A 23,736-nucleotide genomic window follows, 5' to 3' on the forward strand; every position below is an offset into this window, starting at 1 on the left:
ACAACCATGCAAGCACACATTGTGAACACAAAAGGATGGCTTTTCCAAAGACTTCTTGCAGCTTATCAAGGCATTTAGTAGCTGAACAATGTCAACAAAAGATACATTGAGAACTGAGATCTTCTTATTCTTATTATCTGTATTTTGACAATAGAAAAAAAGACTTTACATCCACATGTGTTTGCCTTCGGTGAGACCTTGGGCTGTCAGCTACAGTGGTACAGTAAGCTGACAATGCCATACTTGCAGTTGCATGCAGGCTCCTCCCAAATCTGAAAACACATACTTTTATTCTCAATTGGATTATTAAATTCAAGTCTTTAACCTGTGACCCATTAACTGCTGCTGTCCATGGTTCTGAAACACTCGCCCACAATGATGTGTTTTGCCGCCTTAGAAGCCTTAAATATGACTAAGAAAGGCACTTCCTACTGCATTACAGTAGAGCAGCCTGGTGAGGACATTTAAGTGAAAGCGAGAAGCCTTAATAGTGCACTTTACTGAGGATCCCAAGCACGCTTCCCTCCTTTTTTTGCTAATGGATTGAGACACGGAGGTACATTTGTGTCTCTTGCCAAGATTCAGCTTCTGTAAACACTCATTTGAGAGGATGTTGACAGCTTCTGTCTGACAAAGAGTCACCAAGTAGACAATACAAAAATATCAGTAGAGCTGGAAGGCATTGCAGGCGTTGGGAAGGGAAAAAAAAAATTCTCTGTCTTTCACATGCACATTTGACACAAGGCCCTATGTGATCCTAAGATCTCACTGTGACAAGTCACCTGTTGATCATGTATAAATCATGTTGAATGTGGTAAGAATGATAAAGAGGAGTCAAATTAAGATTTTGCATGTTATGTATGCACCTACCATGGAAAAGACGTTCCTCCTTGAGGACAAAAAAGCTCACTATCTCATCTATCAATATCAACCACTGACGAGAGTGACCTAAAAAAAGCCACCTAAAAAAATAAGTTTCATTTTTATAAATAAATGATTCCCTAAACAAACTGATGCAGTCTTCGGTCAGGACAAATATGTTCCTCATCCAACAAGTGTACCTTCAAGCCCCACCCCACTTTAAGATATTGTCCCCCTCTGTTGTCATAAAACAGGACTGATATTTAAAAACAGCAATATTAGAGGACTCTATATCCACAAATTATATTTTTGTAGTGCAGTGGGGTATAGTGCAAACATTATTTAGGTAGGCTATTTATCTTTAAAAAAGTATGTCTAAGAGACTTTGTTGTGTAAGGTTAGTCCACAACACAAACGTACACAACCCATTTATTTTTCAATCGCATCTGTTAAATGCTTCTGGCGTCTACCAGACGTGAGCAACCGCGAAAGGGCGTTGACCAGATCTAGCTACTTGATTCATGTGTATGGTAGAAAGATAGAAAAAATGCATTATCAATACATGAATTCGTCTCATTCGAAATGTATATTAAGCGTTTAGCTAACTTTTAGTCTTTTAATGACCAATACAAATACTTTAAATCTGGATAAGACAAAAATAGCTGGTTGGCTAAAGTTTACAAACACGAATGTATATCTTTGCAAAAGCAATATTAGTAGGCATATTCTTAAACAATAAGCTTGTGTCTATCTTTCATAAAAACTAACTTTACAAGGTAGCATTCATTCGCAGTAGACAAGACACTCCTGGATTCTCAATACCTACAGATGGATATTTTTCTGACTATTCTGTACGTTTACAAAGCAGTAGCTTCTAACATTTAAGAGGAAATAATAAATTGTCTTACAATCTGAACCACAATTTTCTAGGATATGTTAAGTTTCCCTGTTCCCAAGATAAAATAGTTCAAATGTTGTATACCAACGTCAAGTTTTCTCAACTGACACAGCAGTTGATTTTAGGTAGATAGATCCAACCCAAGCATCCCAACTGTGGATCACTCACCATGTTCGCCCACAGCAGGTTGCTATAGCCTAAACTGACGAAAAACGATGTTCATCGAACGCAACTTCTTTTTTTCTTCGTGCACTATAAAGCTGGTGAAACTTCAAGCCGACTATAATCTCAGAAAGAAGTTCAATCTCGACGAAGCTACTGGACAAGAGAAACACTGAGGCCAGGAGGAGTCAGTAACCGAGCAGAGGCAAGCTTCGAGCGCAGCTCTCAGCGCTTCCGGTGGTTCATCAGTGTGATGACGCCAGATTCTCAGGGGACATTAGCGGTGGGATTCTGGCTTTCAGGCAGCGGTGGACATGAGTTAAGACCATGGACACTCTCTAACGAAGAGATCAGACAGGCCCTGTCTACGAAGGAAATCATTTCCACTTGGTCCACCTGAGTCCAAGTAGGCTATTCAACACCTTCACTTTAGTGCAACTTCTTAATTCCGATATTATCAGTGGATTTGTGTGCATTTTTCCTATGTTCTTTTTAGGAAACACTGAGCCACGCCAGAGCTTCCTACACAAGCTACCTAAACTGTAATGTAAAAAAGCCAAATGTCATCATGGTGCCAGTTTTCCAAAGCACACACTGCTGTAGAACTAAAAGATGACCACCCCACCCCATGATCTGGACAGCTCTGTCTAGGTCAACTTGCTTGTTTGCTTTCAGCGAGCTCTTATGGCACCTGGTGGTTACTGTGTGCATTGACGTCAATTAACACAGGCAGACTGTCTGGACTGAGTGTTCCTGCCAGCAAATGACTGTAAATAATGACCGTCTGACAACGCTTCAAGTGATGCATCTGAAATAAAACAAAATATGTAATACATAAAACTAGTCTGTCCTGTCCCAGATTTATAAGGCATGTTGTTGATGTTGTGATGGTAGTGTGGAGATTTAGCTGTGCTTAGTGGGACAACCAGGCTGACAGACAAAATGCAGTGAGGCAGAGAGGATCTATCTCCAAGGAAACTTTCCCTAAGATCATCCAGATGTCACAAGGTACGGTAGTTGCCTAGCAGCATGAAAGAATCTGTAATACCACACCACCACCAGGTCTTACAGGCATGATTATTCTCTGTATGTGTGTGTGTGTGTGTATGTGTGTAAATGAGACAGAGAGAGAGTATGTAACAGGTTGTGCATGCATGCCTCTGTATTTAGTCACTTAAATATGTCAGTTTGTTGTACTCAGGTTATGAGAGGTAGCTGAAGTAAGTGATTTATGGTTATATATACAGTGTGTGTATATATATATGTGTGTGTGTGTGTGTGTGTGTGTGTGATAATGGTGATTTAGCAGGCACTTTTATCCAATGCGACTTACAAATAAAAGCAATACAATAGTTACAAAATGAACAGAGAATAGTTTTAAAATATTGCTAAGACTAGGCTACATTAAGGAAAATAGCAATAACAAACAATAATGCCAAAGCAATATCAATGATCCATAGCCTAGTGAAAATAAACCATACAAACCATAACTCATAAGAACAACTTAATATAATAAGTGTATGTTAAACAGATATGTCTTTAGACCCCTCTTGAAAGACCCAAAACACAGGAACAGAGAGCACTGGGCAACTCATTCCAGCAACGAGGAAGAAAAGAGCCTTGAATTTGACCTGGCATTTATGTCGGGGTCAGAAAAATTAAATCGGTCATCAATTATGACGTCAAAGTTTTTTACTAAGCTACTTTGCTTTACTTACTAGGAAAAGCACTTGTGTAGCATGTTTCAGATACTGTTAAAGGGGTGGATCTTCATCAATATATCCAGTCGACTCAGCTATGGGTTTATTATGGGTCATTTCCCTGTCTGTTGCTTGACAGCTCTGAGTCATCATATTCCCTCTATGAGCTCTTAACACTCCACTGCCACATCACACTGACCGCTGGGCCTAAGTTTCTCTAAACCTTGAATTATTCTCTTGAACCACTGGCTTGATATATTATATATGTGCAGTTGCTCATATCACGCGACTTGAGTTTGGATGGTTCTCTAAATTACAGACTCTCAGCTGAAGAGTCAGAGCTGCTAGGCAGAGCCAGGGTCAGCCAGTGGGAACACCACTGCACAATAACAAGGAGAGACGGAGAGCACTGAGCAGACAGTGGCAAGTGGGTAGTGTTGCACGATGCCGAGGCTGCTAATGATTGTGGGGGCCATTTATCATGTGAGGCTGGAGGATGGTGGTGGTGCTGCTGCTGCTGGTGGGAATGAAGCTGGTGACTTGAATCCTCTCGCTGATGCAGATGAACTGTATCTACCCTCTTCATCCTCTCGCTGATGCAGATGAACTGTATCTACCCTCTTCATCCTCTCGCTGCTGCAGACACAGCAGCCTAGCTGCACAGTGACTAACGAGTAGCAATCACGCAGTATGAGGCGGTGACAAAGTATTGAATCAATCTTGTGTATTTTTAATGAAATGTTTGGGAGCACTCTGTTGTCAATCATTCTTATAAAATGCAACATGTATAATACAAACTTTAGGCCTATAAGGGTGTGGAGAAATATTTTCTCCATTAAAAATGTGACCCAAATCCCTTTATGCTATGTTCATTTACACCTCTTTGGTGTAAATGAATCAATAACCCTTTGTATAGATCTCAGCACCATCCCTTGCTCCAACCAGGCTAAGAGCCTTGGTGTCATACTGGACAATACACTTTCATTTAGTGCACACATAAACAGTATGTCTCAAAGTGCCTTTTTCCATCTAGGAACATTGCACGGCTTCGCCCAGCGTTCACCCAACAGAGTGCAGAAGTCCTTGTAAATGCGTGTGACATCCCACCTTGACTACTGTAATTCCATCTTGTCCGGAATCCCTAACAAGCTACTCCAGCAGCAAGGATTATTATAGGCTCCAAATCCACTCATGTAACACCTGCTGATGCGACTGCACTGGCTTCCAGTTGCCTACAGAATACATTTCAAAGTCCTACTCCTGGCATACAAGGCCCTACACAATTATACCCCCACCTACCTCACTGACCTCCTAGAAGTCTACACTCCTGCCCGCTCACTGAGATCCTCCTCAGCAGGCCTACTGCATGTCCCTAATGTGAACCTCAGCACCTAGAGAGAGAGGGCTTTCAGCTACATCGCCCCCAAGCTGTGGAATTCACTCCCAGGCTACATCAGACACTGTGACTCAATTATTGACTTTAAAAACAGACTTAAAACATCTCTTCAAGGTGGCTTATGGACTGACTGACTGACTGATTTTTACTTTTATTTTTTGACATGACTATAATTTTAACAACCTTTTTGTTTTTGTTCATTTGTGAAGTGACCTTGGGTGACATAAAAGGCACTCTAAATAAAATGTATTATTATTAATTGAAGCACAAAGTAAGGTTACTTGGAATGTTGGTATTCCTTCTGGCAAGCTACAAAGCTTCCCTGACCCCATGTGCCCCCTTTCTCTCTGTGCCCTCAGGCCATGTCAGCTGACCTGCACTCTGAACACTATAGCTAATTTACCATGAAAAAAAATATGATTACACATCTAGCTTAATGTTCTAACTTGGGCATTGCTTTATAAAGTCATTATGCAAGTTTCCTCTCAGGGCCACATGTTTTCACAGCCTAACACCTCATGTTTCTTAACAGCAAATCTACGTAGTCCAGCATAAAAGGACCTGTGGGCAGCTTGCTACTAAAACCCAAGATACCCAGTGCATTTTCTCCTAATGCTGCTCATATCTGGCATTTTATCTACACAAAGAGTGACTGTAGGCTACTGGTAAATAGCTTTTGTTTAATTCGGGTTTGTGCATGCTGGAGTAGGCCTATGTGTGTCAAACGCTGCTTATTTTTTTTAACGGGAATAGGGTAAGTATGCCCGATTCATTCGTTCGGGCTGAGCTGCCATAAACTCTTGCCATCAGCAGACCAGACTGAGGAGAAAAAAAAAAGATCATGTGGTTGGATTGAGTTCACCCGGCGCGATCTGTGCGCACTGTGCACACGCAACATTGAGTAAGCCAACGGTAATGTGTGGCTTGGTAGGCTATAACTAGTTGAAGGTAGACGGTAATGATTTTTGAAATGGAGAATGGTATACTCAACAAACGTGTCGGAGATCAACAGGTGGGTTTTTCTAACTGCTGATGGGAATGGAAGTTCAAGTGTCTTGGAGGAAGAGGACAATCAGTAGTCAGTCATTACTTCTCTGTACATTGTCTTTTTCAGACTGATAATGATGATCGCAAATCACTTTTATCGACGCAAAAAGACGAGGTCGAAGGAGGAACAAGTTCGATGACCTCTGCATCTTTTAATTTCATCAATTCAATTATCGGATCTGGAATTATAGGTGACTGTGATGTTAAGTTTCCTTTCACTCATGTATTCTCTTAAAATTAACAAACATTCGGCTATTGAATTGTTGATGTATTTTGTTGGTTAGCATATAACCTATGTTTGGCATTGTCATATATAAATATTTTATTACTGTTAATTAATATTTTCACTAGTTATTAATAGTTGCAAATATAATCGTGTCCCTGGTGCTGAATCATATGACCTCTGAAAAAAATAATTCCATTCAGACTATGCATCGTTGGTCCACATGGGTTATCCATCTACACAGGGTTGTTTTTAAAACCGCAGCACATGCAAGCAGAAACATGGAGATGTTTGAAGATAGACTCTCCATTTGCAATAGGCATAAAGCCGTGCAGATGCATAAGCTTTTAAACAAAAATGATTCCATAAAACATGGTTTGTTTGCCTTGAATGCAGGATTACCATATTCTCTCAACCAAGCTGGTCTACCACTAGGATTGCTGCTGCTTGTGGGTGTTGCTTTCATCACAGGTATCACAGATTGCAATTGAATTGTATTATTGATTACTTTTACCCTGAGGATATAAGATGCATCAAGAAAAAATATATATCCGCTTGTAAACTTTAAGCAGTCTTATTCCTCATTCCTCATCTGCTTGCTTCACCCTCAGATTACTCGATCATACTGCTGATTAAAGGTGGCAATATCTCAGGGACATGCAGTTACCAGTCTTTAGTGTACAGCACATTTGGATTCGCTGGATATTTGGTGCTGTCTGTGCTGCAGTTTCTATATCCCTTTATAGGTAAGTCCATTACTTTGTGCAGCCCCAACTTATTTTGGTGAATGGAAGAAATCTTACGTTTTAAGATGAATACAAATCCTGACCAATTGCCTTAAGTGGCACAAACATACAGAGGATGGAAAATGTAATTGTAAATGTGCAACTGCAGCTGCAATTTGTAATTATGAAAAACTATTTATTTCCCTCCCCCTAGCAATGATCAGTTATAACATCATTGCAGGAGACACATTGACAAAGGTGTTTCTGAGGATACCTGGAGGTTTGTTTTGTCCTTTTTACTTTCATGCTCAAAATTTGCAATATACTGCATAATGGGTATAATTGTTTACTTAAATTACAGTATAGTCCTCTCATCTATTCATTTATCTAGTTGGCCCAGAAAGCATGCTTGCAGAGCGCCATTTTGTCATCCTGGCATCCACCATTCTCACCACTCTTCCCCTGTCTCTTTATCGTGACATAGCCAAGTTGGGAAAGGTACTGATTGTGTCCTCATCAGCATCTGCTGTAGGGTGAAAACAGTCTGCCATCAAATGTGATGCAATAATTTGTCCTGTGTTTGCAGGTATCCTTACTTTCCATGGTGTCGACTCTTGCTATCCTCATCATGGTCATCATCAGAGCAGCTACTCTAGGACCACAGATGTACAATGAACTGTGCTTCCATAAATCTCTGTCTTAAATATATGATCTCTGCCCATATTCACTCCATTCACAGGGCCACATAGTCTACTGCATACTCATAGTCTTTTCCCATGCACTTACTTAAGAATATCTTTCATTCTATTCTATACAGTCATGTTATATCTGTCTTTGTTTCATATAACCTTAGTGTAACCTTACTTCTTTATATGTGCTTCCATAGTCCCCCTGCAGAGGATGCATGGTCATTTGCAAGGTGGAATGCCATCCAGGCAGTTGGTGTCATGTCTTTTGGTGAGGGCTCAACTGGATTTGTCAGGATACTGCGGAACATGTTTCACATTTCAATTGTGTGACATTTCACGTGTGTGTGTGTGTGTGTGTGTGTGTGTGTGTGTGTGTGTGTCTGTGCCCTAGCCTTCATTTGCCATCACAACAGCTTCCTGATTTATGGCTCCCTACGAGAGCCCACTTTGAGCAACTGGTCACGTGTCACACACCTGTCAGTGGGCTCTGCCTTCCTGGTCAGTGCTGCGTTTGCTGTGGCAGGCTATGCCACCTTCACAGGTTACACACAAGGTAAACAGTGATGTCTGTGGATAAAAGGTCCAGATAAAGTGTTAAAATGTGACACAGGTCTGTATTAACACATATATTATATTTGTATATATGTATATAGCAACGTCACATATTACCAACCGTCACGTATGTCCAACCTCTTACGTGTATGTGTCACTTAACCACACCGTAAGTGTATCTAAATTAGCTATGTACCAAAAATGACATTTTACCGTGACTCGAAGAGCTGTAAACAGTGTTGTAAGGCTGCGTGTACAAATCCGCTTGGAGCTCGGGCTAACCGTTGATGTGCCGTGAGAAAGGTTGGGAGTATATAACATAATAATGTCTCATTTTACATGACAGGGGACATATTTGAGAACTACTGCAGAAATGATAACCTGGCTACGTTCGGCCGCTTCTGCTATGGCATCAGCATTGTAACAACTTTTCCTCTTGAGTGCTTTGTTACACGAGAGGTACGGTTCTATGGCATTACTGATACAAATGGAAAACATATTTTTGTGTGTTTTTTATTTTGTTTTTTTAGTGATTTTTGTGTTACTGTGTTTATATATATTTCTGTGTTTATGTGTGTGTGTGTGAAAGAGAGAGAGAATGTGTATATTACGGTAAAATATTACATACTGTACTTACTATTATGCCTTCCATAGGTGGTGTCAAATGTTTTCTTCAAAGGAGTTCTCTCCAACACTGCCCACGTTGTGGTTACCTTCGTTATAGTATCTATGTGTACTGCCATTTCTCTGGGTTTTGACTGCCTTGGTGTTGTTTTGGAGTTAAATGTAAGTTTGACATCTTCTACTTCTGTTAAACTACATTTTCTTACAGTTGGCTCACTGAATAGGCCTACATACACATGCATTCATTTAGTGAAATAACCACTGGGGTTTAACTTCACATTTGGGCTTCCAAGTAAATACAGAGAGTGGTGAGAGAGATCAGTGTGTTGCTGATTCCCCTTACCATTATTGTTACTTTGAATTGTAAGGATTTTAACATAATGTAGATTTCAGTTTTGAGAGATCTGATTTACTCACCTCCTCTCTGTTTGTATCTCTCCCCCTCTACCTACATCCATCCCTTTCCTGTAGGGTGTGTTAAGCGCTACCCCACTCATATTTATCATTCCATCAGCATGTTTCTTGAAGCTGTCATCAGGTCGCTGGTTTCAGGGGGAGAACATCATCCCCTGCATCATCTTGATGGCTGGGGTCTTTGTTATGACCATTGGCCTAATCATGACAATCCTTTACCCTCAGGACTGCTCTCACGGGGCAGAGATGTTTTACTGCAATACTTCCAACATGTCTGTGATTACAACCACTGCACCTTCAACACTGCCAGTGCAGAATACCACTCAGGGCATCTTTGACACGGATTAAACATGACACACATTTTTTGTCATGCCTGTTGCATTTTGTACTACTAATATTGTATACTTCTGTTTGAATAAAATGCTTGGATTGTTCTCTGATTGTTTAAGGGCTAATATAAATTTGTGAATGTGGAATATCACAAATCTGTTTGAAAAAGGTATAGGCAAAACACATACAACATACAACGCCAGTCATTACACTATCTGCCACCGGATGGCGCTGGATTTTCTAATAGTGTACATTTTCTCAGTAGCTACAAAATATGGAAAATTTGCCACAGATTTTAAAAGAACTATTTGTTTTTAACACAGGCCGGTTTTCCGTCATGATACGTGAAAAAGCAAAGCCTTCTGCAATAAGTGACATCAAGATAGGCATACATATTAACACATGGAATTAGATCTCGTAAAATTATAAGGATAAAGGTTTGGAAATTAAGGATAATTAATATGGCTATAGGTTATCATTAACAGATGTTAAGAAGCAATTAACCAACCTTACAGATAGCCTATCACATCAGCTTGCTAACGCTTATTGAATGCAGCTTTTGATAGGCCTACAAGTCCATCAGGCAATTATGAATGTGCTGTGCGTTGTTTGCGGAACTATTAGGTAGGCTACAAGTTTTATGCATAGGCTACTACTCACCCTCTTCATTAGTAGGCTAGGCTATGTTCAAATAGAAGTCGGACTCCATTGTGTGGGGAGTGCCTCCAGGACGGTTTTGTATATTTAACTGCTTACCGTGAAGTGGGAGGGTAGGGGGATTGGCAGTGATTCGTACCATCGTGTCATGACTTGAAAATGTAGTCTGCCGTTGCCTCCTTTTTAAAGAACGAGTTGTGCGGGCGGTCGACTGAAACAGTGAACTGACTGTTATGGGGAGCTAGGCGTTGGAAAAAATGTTCCAGAATTTCAAACCGCGAGAAGAAGTCGGAAATATGTAATGTATAGGCTGAGAGTCACATACAAGCTGTACCTCAGCAAAACGATATGCCCTCGGTTGTTGGAGAGTTAATGCGTTGTTTTGGTTTCTCACTTTTCTTTCCAAATCAAGACTGATGACAGTAGACAACTGTGGTAAGGACCTAGGGCAGGCGTGGTAAGTGAATGACACATTAAACAGATGTCTGGCTACATACTGCATATGCCTTGTGGAATTTATAAATGTCGCGTTAAAAATCTGTAGCTAGATATTATGACCTCACTGACAACAGTCGTGGATGCCTCCACTCCCAGACAGTCGGAGTGGTGCGAGGAGACACCTTTCCCTCTGTAGTTTCAAATCGATAACAGCAGTATGAACTTTTGTTTTGCTTTTTTATTTTTTAGTCGGACAGACGTCGTCAACAGAGGTATGGATGACCATAGATGTCAAGGTGCTCCTCATCGTCGACCGCCATGCACAAGGTATTTCAACGATATTTGAGTCAGAGACTTTACAAACGTTAGCACGTTAGGTCCTTGCTTATAATAGATAGGCTATAAAGTGTCTATTATGGCTAAGGAACCAATCATAATGAATGATTCGGAGCACAGAAGCGACACAGTGACACTGTCACTTTCATCCAGTTCTGTCCCGTCTCTCCAGATTTGACAGATGGTTACTTCCCACCAACACTTCATTTATAAGCCATTCAGTCAGCCATTTATCAGAAGTTTTAAAGATGAATATAAATATGAATCACTACAAATTAGATCTAATCTTCTTGGCACCTCTCTAAATGACAAAGCCCCGCACCTTTCATCATTTTCTTTATGTGAGCATGTTAATTAAGGGCAGGGCTGGAGAGTACACAAGCATTTCAAAAGAAGATTGCAATGTAGTGACACAACAAGAATTCAGGAGAATAGGGTGTAACTAATTCAATTGGAAATGGGAGGATGGGACTAGTTGTTTAAGCTGCATCGTTCAGTGAATATACAGAGGTTTAGTGATATCTTACAGGTAATGCATCTGCAAATATTTTCCTCCTTGTGCAAAAGTCCTGAACACAGCTGGATGTTGTGTGTAGGATGGAGGTCTGCGGTTGAGTTGCCAATGACGCTGCTCCCTTTGAGCCACATTGTCTAATGGAGTTTTTAAGGGGTAATTAAAGTCATAGTTGTTTCAGACATTGCTCTGACCTCTGAACCCCACTCATTTCCTGCCTCCATAGCAGCACTGAGAAAGAGACATGACCACATGTGGGGGTCATGGGAAATGCAGTTGGGGGGAAAAAACAAACAGAGAGCAACATGCAGAATGCACACTCTCCAGGCTCCCAGTCAGGAAGTGACAGGGCTTGTGAGACTGCGAGATTGCACAAGGGTTTTGATTCGAACTGAACAGTGTCTTTGTCAGCACGCCTTTCCACATTTTACCAAATGCCAAGTCTTAACATGGCAACATCATTACCAATTTGTACAATGATATTCTATTCATTAGTGCCAACAGAGCCTCTCATGCATGGATGAATGTCAAGTCAGAAAAATCAAAGAGCGGCCGTAATTGGGATGTCTTGTTCAGGGCCAGATATTTGGTTATGGAACTCCAATCCCAGGGAAGTTAAGTGATCAGCCTTAAGGTGAAGGGACAGACCCATCCCTGCCTTCATTTTTCCCACTCGGTCTTACTGTCAAATCTGATCTCTGTAAAAGTATTATGGATTCAGAGATGATGGAAACTCCCATTCCGTAGGTGCACAGTCAGTCGCCGGGGTATGATGTCAGCTGACAGGCCTCCAGTAGCTGGAAGCGCTTACTCTTAAAAAGTTTTTGGGAGTGAGTTTTCCACCGGCGGCTTTTGGAGCTATTATAACACGACTACTCAGTGTTTTTTTGGCAGGAGTGAGTTGCTCCTTGCCTTATTGTGATTTTAATTAGAGGCGAGATGGAGAATTTGAAAGGCGTTACCAGAGGAGCTCTACCAACAAAAAATAAATAAAAAAAAATCAGGAAAAAGAAAAATGTCTGCTTTTAACATCAAGCTATTTCATTAGGATTATCAGCGCCGTTGTCGTGGATCTACTATGGCACAGTGCAATGTGACCTTCAAATGGCGAAATGAGAGCGTTGTGTAACTCAGGCCAGTGATTTGGGGTTGTCTGGCACTCAGAAGGAGCAGACAGCCTCAGTCTTGCCTGTGGTGTAATTACCACAGGGGAAATAAAAACATGTCCCTCCACGGGCTGTCGCGTCGGACTGGGTAGCACGTGTTTCGTATTTACGTGCGGTTTCACTCTCACCTCGCATCAGTGGGTGTCATAGCCTCTGAGAAGCTGCATCTCACTTCCTTCATGTCTAGCAACATTTAGAGGAGCAGGCTAGACATATAACAAATGTATAACCACTGACATAGTGACAGTGCATTTTTAAAAACAGGACAGTAAACTTATGGCAGTCTCATTGAGGGCCCACGACTCTGATTCTCGTAATAAAATCTCCTTTATGTCACAACAGCTGCTCCATTGTTTGACTTCACATCTGGCTTTTGCATTCTGGGCTTTGTGAGTATACTGTATATTATATTGAGCGGTATAGCACAGGCTTGAGTTTTGACTCATCCGTGGTGTCAGTCTGAAGAGTTGTACCAAAATTATCATTGTGCGAGAGACACACCCTCTATACCTTTGGCTTATGGCCCAAGATGGCAGGTTTTCCTCAAGGGGGAATGTGGAATCAGTTAAAGGCTTTGGAGTCAACAGCTGTTTCCATTCGTTTTCTCTCACTCTGTCTGTTGAATCCAGTCTCTGGGTCTCTGGGTCTCTTAGTATCTCACCCTGACTTCTCTTTGTCTTCTTTTTTCTGGCTTTCGTTCTCTGTTACTCTTTTCTCATTCTGTCTCCCTGTTAGACACACACACACACACACACACACACACACCCTCATCTACAGTACACACACCGCAGCTGTGTTTTCGAATCCAGTGATGAGAGCTATGGCTTAAGGAGTACAATCTCCATGCAGAACTCTATGAAGAGAAATCAGCACACAGGCAAAACTAGCAAGCGCTTTCTAACAACTCCACAAACCCTTTTGCTTTTGGTTAATATTTTATAATGTGGGTGGCGTCATCAATTCTAGCACTTTCAGAAGTACTGCCAAAGTAGACTCATCACTTTACAACAGTGTCGTGCAAGACGTTGATGGCAAGGACTGTGCAGGGCCATGTCTTTCTTTACCTTAGTGTGTTGTTGTTTTAGTAGCCCATTGTCAGACAGACGTCCTCAGCCTAACCGAGGAGTGATATACTAGTGAGGCACACATTGGATTGCCACCCAGCTATTACCAAACCCACTCCCCACCATAGCAGCAACCTTAAAGTAAAAGGCAGGGAAGGGGCGAGATTCCCTAAATGAGGTCAGAAAGAAAACAACATTTAGTTGGAACAAAAACATCATTGAGACGGAGAACAGACATGTATTTGCGCAGTCCGGTCGTGTCTGGAGAATACAGGGCCTTTTATGTTTTTGTGCTTTATGCCTGAGAGGGCCAAAACAGCCCCAGTGGCGAGCCTCCAGGGCACAGAATAATGGATTGTCTTTGCTGCCCTTTCAGGGCCCAAGCCGATGACCGTAAAGACAAGGGACTGTTGATTGCTCAGGGTTTGTCCAAAAAAACGGAAAGTCCTCTGCCAAGGGTAATTAGTTTGGTTTATCTCTGGGAGCTCCTCTTTGGCTGTCATCCTACTGATAATGACAAGGGGAAGATGGTGCACATTCAGTGCCCATAGGTGTGGGCTCATGTCCTTCTTTGCCTGGTCCCCACATAATTGAAGGAGCTGCCAGGGTGTGAGATTTCAGGGAGTGAAATGTCTTTCACTGACATTTTGCTTATAGCTTTCACGTTGAAAGGTACCTGTAAAGTGGCAGCCTACAGGTCAAGTGTGTCATTACCTCATGGAGGAATATCCTGAAAGTCATTTCCTCACTGATTTGCTGTCTTTTGTCATATCCACCATTGGTTCACATTGGACTGCACATGTACATGTGAATTAATGTGTATTTAGACAGCCTGTTAGTTTTAAATATAACAGCAATATTGGTAATTCCAGTGAGACAAATGACCCGAGGGGCATAAGAAAACAAACTTGTGGTAACTGAGTAGCTCCACAGAGCTCATTTTCAAACTTTGGTCCAAAATGAACACAGACCAATGACCATAACTGACAGTGTTATATATTGCAGCAATAATGTAATTCCCAGTACAGAAATGTGCACAGCATCTCGTGAAGCCACTGGAGCAGTCTCTTCATCATGATGACAAGATCTAATATCTAGCACAAGAGGATGATTGTTTCCAATTAGCGTTTCTTAACTCAAGTTTGTTTCCTGGATTTTCCATCTATGATCTGTGTAATCCTGTTGGGGGCTTGGTACTTTGGCCCAGATGGCAGCGCTGTGGTGAGAGGGGGAGGGATTTGTGCGTCGCACCATGTGTTAAAAGGACAGAGCAGATTCCTCAGCCGGCAACCCTCTCTCTCCCGACGGCCACCCCTGACTCCACACTGCGCACTGTGCTAACCACTTAGCATGGCACCAGGGGGGGGATGTGTCCATATGAAAAGTTTATTGCATTAAATAACAATTTCCTTTGTTTTCTCAACCCAAAGGACGGACTGTAAATCCAGCGTGTGTGTGTGTGTCTCGATGTGTCTGTATCTGTATGTGTTGTACACATGACTGAAGGGTTGGTGCCTGTGGAACACTAGATGGCACTATCACAAGTGCCAATGTGGCACAGGGACCACTCCACTCAAACACTGTGGTCTTTGTGTGTAATGATCTTTCATATGTTGCCCTGCACTGTGTGTTGAGCAGCCCACAAAAACATATCTGACACATTTGCCACAGAGACGAGTCCATCTCCCACCCTCTGTAGTGAGTGACACAGCTACGGCTTTCATCTAACTTTAAAGACGGCTTTAAACAAGGGCCAAAATGTAACTGGGTGCCACGAGCTGAGAGTGGACGAGAAAGGCGCTCTTTCACAGCCCCAGCTCTCCGATGAGCAACCTCGAATACATTTGCACACACAATTCTCGTTTGATTCATTAAAATCCTATGCAGAGTCAGCGGGGGGTTCCAGCCATTCATTTGTGTATTTGGCAGAAACGCACGTAGTCGCTTCTCTGTGTGTGTGTGTGTGTGTGTGTGTGTGTGTGTGTGCGTGTGCGTGTGCAGGATACGCCGTTAGAGTGTGCTGAAAGAGCCTCTTAATGAAAAGTTCAAAGGCAGGCAGAAATCAAGAGGATCGCGGTGACGTTGCATTATTAAAGTCTTGGAATTTCTGTCCATCGGGCAACCCCGCTGGAAGTAGCTGTGCATGTGATCCGCGAACAGGGGGAAACATAGGCCGCCGATACTCTGGCTCAGACGCCGGCCTGGACAATGTGCCATTGTCTCGCAAGAATGGATGCAGTGTAAGAGATATAATTGAGACTTAAGGGGATACACTGTTTTCTCCAGTCACTCTATGTAAATGTTGCCTCTGTGGTTAAGCTGAAGCACACATGCTTCTTGACTTTAACAAGGTGAAGCTCTCCAAAATGTTTATCGTACACATCCGTTTTTTTTTTCTTTTTGAAATGAGTTGAAGCACTTGAAGAAGGCATTCCTGGTGTTGTTGTCCTTATCAGGTAAGGAACATCATATTCTTGTAAACTCCTAATTGGAGTTGGTGTTTTCCTGTGTGCTTATCTCAATGTGTGGCAGATGTTGAGACTATTCTCAGGAGGCAGAGAGAATGGACTCTCAGGCCTGCGCAGGCCTTGACTGGGAAGTCAAGTTCACAGTGCTGGGAACATTCAGTCAGTGTGCACCGGCGTGTTTTGACTTGAGGGACGATGAGAGAGAGAGAAAGAGAGAGAGAGAGGGAGAGAGAGAGAGAAATGGTGGTGGATCCACGCTGCTGCGTCGTTCTCCTCCGTGGCCTCGCCGGCCCCTGGGGTCATGTTCGGTGCGCTGGGCGATCGTGCACGGAGGTCTTAAATCTGCCTGTTGTGAGCAGACTCCCACGGCTCCTTCATTCCACTCTGCGTGGAGCTCGGAGGAACACCTCCCCGTGTGTCGCACAGAGACCCGTATTGTGTACGGGCTGTTTGTTTACTGCACACATGTGCGAGGGCATCCATACCTCTCGCTGGCCTGATTGTGTTCCACAGCTGTTTGTCAGAATGAGCCGATTCATATCAGCGCCATTATGTGAATAGTTTGTCTGAAGCTTGTGATCTCCTCGAGATAGCCATCGAGGCACTACGCGCGGGCGCTAAAAAGAGTGCTGAGAACAAGTTGGGAGCCAGCATAGTGGTGCGCTGTGGGAGAAAAAGTGTTTTGTTTTGCCACACATAATACGGGATACGGAGAGGAAATGTGAAGTTCACATAGCAAGCCACTGTGTTCTTTCCTTTTTTTTCTCTCTCTCTCTCTCTCTCTCTCTCTCTCTCTCTTTCTCTCTTTCCATCCCACACAGGCTTGAGAAGTAATGGCCTTTCCAGGCCTTCTCTAAACAGCTTATGTTTACTGTGAGTGACCTCTCTTACCAAATTACCAGCTGTGTCCCTGGTCCTGTGTTTTGTCTTTCCACAGGGATTACCCCCATCCACCACCCCACCCCACCCCAATTCCTCCAGAACTGCCACCGGCCCCTGCTGCCCCGTCAACTCCAACCATTCCCCCAGTTCAGAATCTCCACTCACATCACCCTCCAAACACAAGTCCTCTCCCTGTCCTCTGATTGCACACTTTCTCAATCGAGTGCTGGTTTGTTCAGGACCAAAAATAGAAAAGCATGTCTGAAATACTCAGGGACAATTTCGACACATCCTGTAAAGTGTGTATAAAATGCATTTTTTTCCCCCCACTTTCCTCTTCCATTGATGTTGAATTAGTCCTACTTTGGCACCTTCCTGACTACTGTGGAAGGAAACTCTCAATGGCACATTTAGCAAAACTGGCTGTTTTTACAAGTCGACAAGATCAACATTAACAATCCATTTGCTCTGGGCAGGGCTTGCCGCTTGCAGGGGTAGAATAGAAGAATTGGGGCCATGAGCCAGTCTGTGGATCGGCTAGCTGTGTGTTCTTATTGTACGGCATAGGAAATTTCAGTGACTCATGGTTCACCCACATTCCAAGGTCACGACTTCCTGCTTTTTTATCACAAACACTCTATGGTCCCCTAGTGAAAAAGGGAAAAAAAATCTGTTTCCATTACATCAAGTCCCATTTGAAAATGTTGGCAATGTATTGTGAGGACTTTGGTAAATAGAGTGAGAGCAGAGGATTGGTCACCTGAATGATTGGCTTTCTCTCTCTGATTGTGTTTGAGTCAGAGTGTTTGTGTAGTGGTGATCTGAGCTTCAGAATATGAATGGAATGTCAGGTGTCTCCTGTGGGCATTGTTTTCAGTAATGGATGAACTTCAAGCATTGCTTTAACCCACTCTTCCCAATCATTAAGTAAGGTTACAGCTAAACAGAGTCAATAATTATGAAGAACATACTTAACAAAAGTTGACGGGCTTCCTGAAACAAAACTAAACAAGGCCTCAGACCTGGTAAGAAAATAAATTTGCATTAACAGTTAACTACTGCACCCTCATGTGAATATGCCATATCATATGGTATGTGTCTCAACTGACCAACAAGTTTCCAGGAGACACTGCCTGCCGGACACAAATACCATTAGTAGCTGCTGAGGTCCTTAGCAAACCCTCCATCCATGGCAGTCTATATATCATCCCTATGACCCCAAGCCCTAATGAGCCACAGGCTGTCCTGAGATCATGACTAGCCGAGGGGAGACTTTCCCCAGCTTGTACGGACAGTACGCCCTTTTTAAAGAAACACATGGGCTCAAAAAAACAGACTTATATGAGTAGTTAAATTAAATATTTGAACATACTGTATATAGTGGGAGTGTTTCGGTGAGGAATGCTGAAGCTGCATGGAGCCTGAGGGGTGAGCATGAGGTTAGTCATGCTATCCTATAGCACCAAAGAATTTTACACCTAGATCTTTGTTGTGGTCATGAGGGCTCCTATAGTCTTGTAGATTATGCTACAGTGACATGCTTGGTTTTTCTTAGTCTGTACTGATTGTGTGGCTGTATGGTTGCATGTTTGCGAGAAGTAAAGTGGATCACAGTGCAGCTGATAGCCAATCAGGGAGGGGGGCTAATAGTCTAATCAGCACTCCTGCTTGTGTCGAGCCAAAGGAATGAGTCAGTTGCACGGCAGTCACATGTCAACGGCTTGGAGATTGGAGAAGTCACATCATCTCTGACGGACAGCTCACGAGATTACAGACTATGTCAAGAAAAAAAAAACACACACGCCCTGTTGCTCTGTTTACCCTGTTCACACTTTAATTTCAGGACTGTCAAAACCCCTAAAGTACAAGTCTGTGCTTGTGTGCTTTGGTAGAAAGCTGTATGCGGACGACGACTATAACCAGTGCAGCCTTTTTAAAGTGAGCAGCCTTCAGGTGTCTCAGCTCTGAAATGGGGTGGTGTTGAAAGAGCACTATTTTTGATAATGACAAAGTAAACACAGATAAAGTTGCAAAACCTGATTTAATCAGCCAAGGGGGCCAGCGCAGGCTGACACAGAGCAGGATACAATCAGGCACGGCATAACCCAGAATTTTAAATGGAGGGAATCAGATAAAAGAGCAGCACATGCACGCAGGTCTGGGGCTATGTCTGTTTAATCAATCTGCCCTCACATTGTTAGCTGGGAGTAGAGAGGGCGTGAGTGAGTGAGAGAGAGAGAGAGAGAGAGAAAAGGGGAGAGTGAGTGAGTGAGAGAGAGGGAGAGAGAGAGAGACGTAAAGCTGATTACTGTCCAGCTTACAATTGGCCAGAGTTCACACTCAGTGGAGCCACACAGACACACCACCACCACTCCAAAGAGATTTTTTTGTGCCTTGTCCACTCTGACTGCTCGGACTGAGACGAGGGGCCACTGTGCGGGGATATAAATAAGGACACATTCTGATGTCACAGTACTGGGCGGGCACCAAAGGTAGGCTGTCCATTCTCCAGTAATGGTTTTCTCTCCCTCTCTCTCTCTCCCTCTCCCTCTCTCTCTCTCTCAATCTCTCTCTCTCTCCCTCCCTGTTTCTGGGTTTCTATGTGAGTACGTGTGCGTGGGATATGACTGATATTTAACAGCTGAAGTGTCAACTGGGAATCCTGGAGGTAAGTGCATAAAGATGATCACTGCTAATATGAATGTTGACAGGATAGGACGGTGAGAGAGTGGTTTGCCTCACCTGTGCCGTGACTTGTGTTGTGTGGACAGGTAGTATTAGAAGCAGGGAATGTTCCACCTTTAATCCTCTGTGGGAAATGCTGAACTGTCCTCCAGATACCTGGTGTGCTGCACTGCACTGCATGCTGCCACCGGCATGCTTAGCCTGGCCAAGCACAATAGGCCCGCTGTTTTGGTTAATGCTCGGTGATAATTGCACCCAAAGGTGTTCTCTTACAGTGCGAACGTTTTAATTTATGCGGATGTGCCGTAGCACTGTTTGACTGTGTTAATACTAGACATTACATTTAAGCACTGTATGTTTTTATAATACATAGCTTTGATGGTGTAGTGATTATTTTTGGATCAGAACAATTCCAGACATTATTTTGCAGCTCTCTCCCATTCATTGTTGCTTGAGGAAAACCCCTGTATCGGTTTATTATTATTTTTGGCACCGATGAATTGAAGACGGCCAACCACGCTGCTTATTCCTCCGGAGCTATTTTTTGTCGTAGTGGTGGGCATTGTTGAGGCAGTCTTAAAATACTCTGGGTGTTGTCCACTTCAGAGCAGGAAGGTGTCTTAGCATATTGTTCAGTGCCTCGCGCATATTTCTACCATCTCCCTGTGGGACCGTCATCAGAGGGCCCAGAGAGTGCAAGGCTTTCTCTACGACCCTCAACCAGTAATGGTGAAATGTGCAAATATTTCCATTTGCCTTGTCCCTAATTTACCTTCAATTATCCACCTGCATACGTTTAAAATGTCCAGGCCATCAGCCTGCTCTGGGACCCTCATCTGAAGTCTTTCCCCTACGTTATGGCTGTGGAATGCTTTGGAAGCACACAGAGCAACTGTCTTTCAGTGCTAGTCACATACCAGTTGTAGTAATGTGTGTCGGAATTCCAGGAATTCGAATGGACCTTGTGGCTCAATTCGATCAGCTTGCCCAATGCATTTTTCCTTCTTTGCTTTAGGCATTGTGTCCAGACGTTGACCGTGGACTCCACGTTGGTCTGGTGGCCCTTTTAGGATTTTAATTAAGTGCTTGACGTCTTAAGCCAGCTATGTGCTTTGTCATCAAATGATGGAAAAGGCCTGTAAACATGATTGACATGCCTACAACTCCCTCTGAATGATGGTGGTCTTGTAACAACAGCTGCTCAACAGTAGGAGTCAAACTCTGCCCATGTTCGTCAGGATTTTATTAAACTTGCCCTGTGGTGGGTTTAATAACGTCGGAACTTCCTTTCAGACATGCTGGATGTCTTAATATCCACAGTGTTGTGACATGTCCACAATGGTGCCTTTCGCCCAAGGATGTGTATATCTGTCCTATTTATCAGTTTTGCTGAATCTAATAGGAATGTGTCCATTTGGTCGGCCTAAGTGGGATGATGCGATTGAACATTGCAGAGTTTTAACGTCTTAATCTGCCTTAAGGCTCGATTTAAGCAGGGGTTAACAGAGCTAGTGTGTCTCAGTCTTCACCAAGGAAGATGAGGGACTTGGATAGGAGGAGATAATCTTAAGGGTTCCTCCCCTGGACTGCCAAATCAGTTATCTGGAAAAAGGGCCACCGTGTTTGTCTTCGACTGTGGCTTTTACTGATGTACGTCTTAATCCTACTTAGATTTGTGTGACAGCATTATGCAGACAACAGTGTTAGAGACAGTCATTTCCCCACTGCAATTTGACGCAGCCATCTCAGACGCGGCACACACGGAAACTTAGCTTGCCGCGCCACGGTCTCATCTGGGTCGTTTTAGTGTTGGATTGCTGAGCGGCGTGCACCAGGGGCTCCAGCTGGCAGTGGGACTGCGCATGCTGGCTTTGCCAGGTGTTTCCACACTGGAGAGAGAGGGAGTGGTCAGACCGCAACATCTGTTCCCATATCACTCACATTCGACAAACTTCTGTTGTGTTGAGTTACAGTTTACGGAGAGAAGGGTCTAGAAACTAAAATATATATTATTCGGATCTGTCGGGCCCTTGGCAGCGTGCATTGGTAACTACTGGAATTCGAATTGGCCGTGATGGGTGCCAGTTGATGAGCTCAGTGTCTTCAGTGAAGTGTGCAGTGTTTGAAAAGCGTTGGTGCGCTGTGATTTGTTCCAAAAGGGAGCTGGAAAGCTGTAAACTTACAGCAAAATGTTAGATCATCTCAAATGAATTAAACCAGCTTCCCCTTGCCCTGTTATTGTCTCAGTGGAGCGTATGCTGTGTGTGGGGAGAATGGCTGTCTGCCCCTGAGCCAGTCAAATCTCCCAGTGGCATTGACATCTAGTTTGTGTGACTTTTGCATTTGTTTGTTTAAGTATGTGTGTGTGTGTGTGTGTGTGTGTGTGTGTGTGTGTGTGTGTGTGTGTGTGTGTGTCAAGCTTGGACATGTCTCTCTTGTCATTCAGCAGCAGGAGTGTGACAGACACGTACTGGGAAAGCACAGGGGCAGTGCAGGCCCAGTGTACACGGTCCCTTTTGTCCATGTCGCTCAGTCACATGCAAACAGATGCGTCTGGATACGAAGGCCAGGCAGGGGGGAAACGCTCAGACACACACACACACACACACACACTTTCACTCACTCATAAACACACACAAACACACACACACACACACTTTCACTCACTCATACACTCACACACACACACACACACACACACACACACACACACACACACACACACACACACACACACTCACACACACACACACTTTCACTCACTCATACACACACACACTCACACTTTCACACACAAGGTTATTGAATAAACCAAACAATGTGTGCTGTTGTGGGTGGGCGGTGTTTGGCCAGCGCGCGAGCGTGGTGGGGCCTGCTGAAGGTCTTTGACAGGTGGATGAACAAGCTGCTGGGCAAGAGCTACATGTGTTGTGCTGGACTGCAGCTCTTCCCCCTCGCATTCCCCTGGCAAACCACAGCCAGCTCTCCTTCTCTGCAGCGTATCTATGAGAAAGTATCTTTGGTATTAACAGGGAAAAGAAGAGGTAAATAAAAGTAAGTCAGTGAACTGTTTGAGCTGTGTTTCCTGTTTTGGTGTAGTAATAATATGTAGCTAGCTAGCTGTGCTAGCTCACGTGGGAATTGTTTGTTGAACGGCAATGCAAAGTCATTGGGTGAACTTGTGGAACCTTGAAATGTAGACTTTGTGATTGAGTGGACTGGAGAGTGTGTTGTTTTGCATGTGAGTGGGTTTGCATGTGTGTGTGTGTGTGTGTGTGTGTGTGTGTACACACACACACACACACACACACACACTTACAAAAACATTACAGCTGCTCATCCATTCTGTACATTCTAATCAGTTTGGAATGTTTCTGTATGCCTTGGTGCACTGCTACAAAAAAACCTCAACTTTGCTATTGCGCAAACGTTTTAAAAATAATGTTTTGCTCAGCTTTATTCCTTTGTAATTACCCGCAATCCCAAATCATCTTCAGATACTAGCCGCAAACTCTTTGTAACTTGAACATTTGTTTTTATTTTTTCGTGGTTACAAATCCTGTAAAAGGAGCCTAGTGGTTGCCCGTCACTGAAAGTCATTTCATGTCAGCCCTTTTCAGGGTCATGTGTCAGATGGTCTTTCCTTTCGAGATACACCTTAGTGTTTGTTCTGGCTCTCCACGTGGCCATTTGTAGACAGACTAAAGAGCTTGTTAATCAGGAGCAGTGGAAAAGAGCTTTTCTCCAGACTTGAGAGTTTCCCTGCCGTTCCCATCCCAGTAGAGGAATATTTATTCTGAAAGGATTGGCCGCTGTCTTCCTGACTTACCTCTCTGCATGAGGTCTACTTAGATCAATCTGGAGAATTGTGTTAATTAGTATAAAATGCGATCTGGCCCAATTTG

General features: G+C 43.3%; 3 protein-coding genes across 11 annotated transcripts in view; 2 read left to right on the forward strand and 1 right to left on the reverse strand.

The window, feature by feature from the left end:
- Positions 1-10,339, reverse strand: part of scn1laa (sodium channel, voltage-gated, type I-like, alpha) — a 42,339-nt gene extending 32,000 nt beyond the window's left edge. For 4 of the 5 annotated variants that reach the window (XM_048238790.1, XM_048238786.1, XM_048238788.1 and 1 more), the window contains exons 1-3: positions 10,282-10,339; positions 8,176-8,268; positions 7,877-7,998 (exon numbers count right to left, since the gene is read on the reverse strand). The gene's annotated coding sequence lies outside the window, so the exon portion shown is untranslated. Of the gene's footprint in view, positions 1-1,927; positions 2,183-7,876; positions 7,999-8,175; positions 8,269-10,281 lie in introns of those variants that run through there. The other variant, XM_048238787.1, reaches the window with a different exon arrangement.
- Positions 5,939-9,725, forward strand: slc38a11 (solute carrier family 38 member 11). 2 transcript variants are annotated; one of them, XM_048238796.1, is made up of 12 exons: positions 5,939-6,029; positions 6,132-6,255; positions 6,684-6,758; positions 6,899-7,033; positions 7,227-7,292; positions 7,404-7,510; positions 7,599-7,678; positions 7,899-7,969; positions 8,093-8,254; positions 8,600-8,712; positions 8,908-9,039; positions 9,349-9,725. In XM_048238796.1, exons 1-12 carry the CDS (start codon positions 5,976-5,978, stop codon positions 9,637-9,639), a joined length of 1,410 nt encoding a protein of 469 aa, XP_048094753.1. In that variant the 5' UTR covers positions 5,939-5,975; the 3' UTR covers positions 9,640-9,725. The 2 variants fall into 2 exon arrangements, with proteins under 2 accessions (XP_048094753.1, XP_048094754.1); XM_048238797.1 differs by having other exon boundaries at positions 7,254-7,292.
- Positions 10,340-10,466: 127 nt separating the features above from the next.
- The window catches only part of cobll1b (cordon-bleu WH2 repeat protein-like 1b), a 28,615-nt gene continuing 15,345 nt past the window's right edge, over positions 10,467-23,736 (forward strand). The window contains exons 1-2 of one of the 4 annotated variants that reach the window (XM_048238792.1): positions 10,467-10,735; positions 10,966-11,043. In XM_048238792.1, the coding sequence (XP_048094749.1) occupies positions 10,695-10,735; positions 10,966-11,043 (119 nt within the window). In that variant the 5' untranslated portion in view covers positions 10,467-10,694. Of the gene's footprint in view, positions 10,736-10,965; positions 11,044-19,664; positions 19,815-22,760; positions 22,886-23,736 lie in introns of those variants that run through there. The other 3 variants (XM_048238793.1, XM_048238794.1, XM_048238795.1) reach the window with 3 other exon arrangements.

The sequence above is a fragment of the Alosa alosa genome, chromosome 3 (assembly GCF_017589495.1).
Source record: "Alosa alosa isolate M-15738 ecotype Scorff River chromosome 3, AALO_Geno_1.1, whole genome shotgun sequence".
In the NCBI taxonomy this organism is placed as follows: domain Eukaryota; kingdom Metazoa; phylum Chordata; class Actinopteri; order Clupeiformes; family Clupeidae; genus Alosa; species Alosa alosa.

Bases quoted from the DNA above. Each gene is read 5' to 3' on its own strand.
- slc38a11 (XM_048238796.1), top strand. From the start codon at position 5,976: ATGATTTTTGAAATGGAGAATGGTATACTCAACAAACGTGTCGGAGAT. The intron at 7,034-7,226 runs GTAAGTCCATTA...CCCTCCCCCTAG, and splicing joins GTTTCTATATCCCTTTATAG to CAATGATCAGTTATAACATC. The intron at 7,679-7,898 runs GTACAATGAACT...GTGCTTCCATAG, and splicing joins GCTACTCTAGGACCACAGAT to TCCCCCTGCAGAGGATGCAT.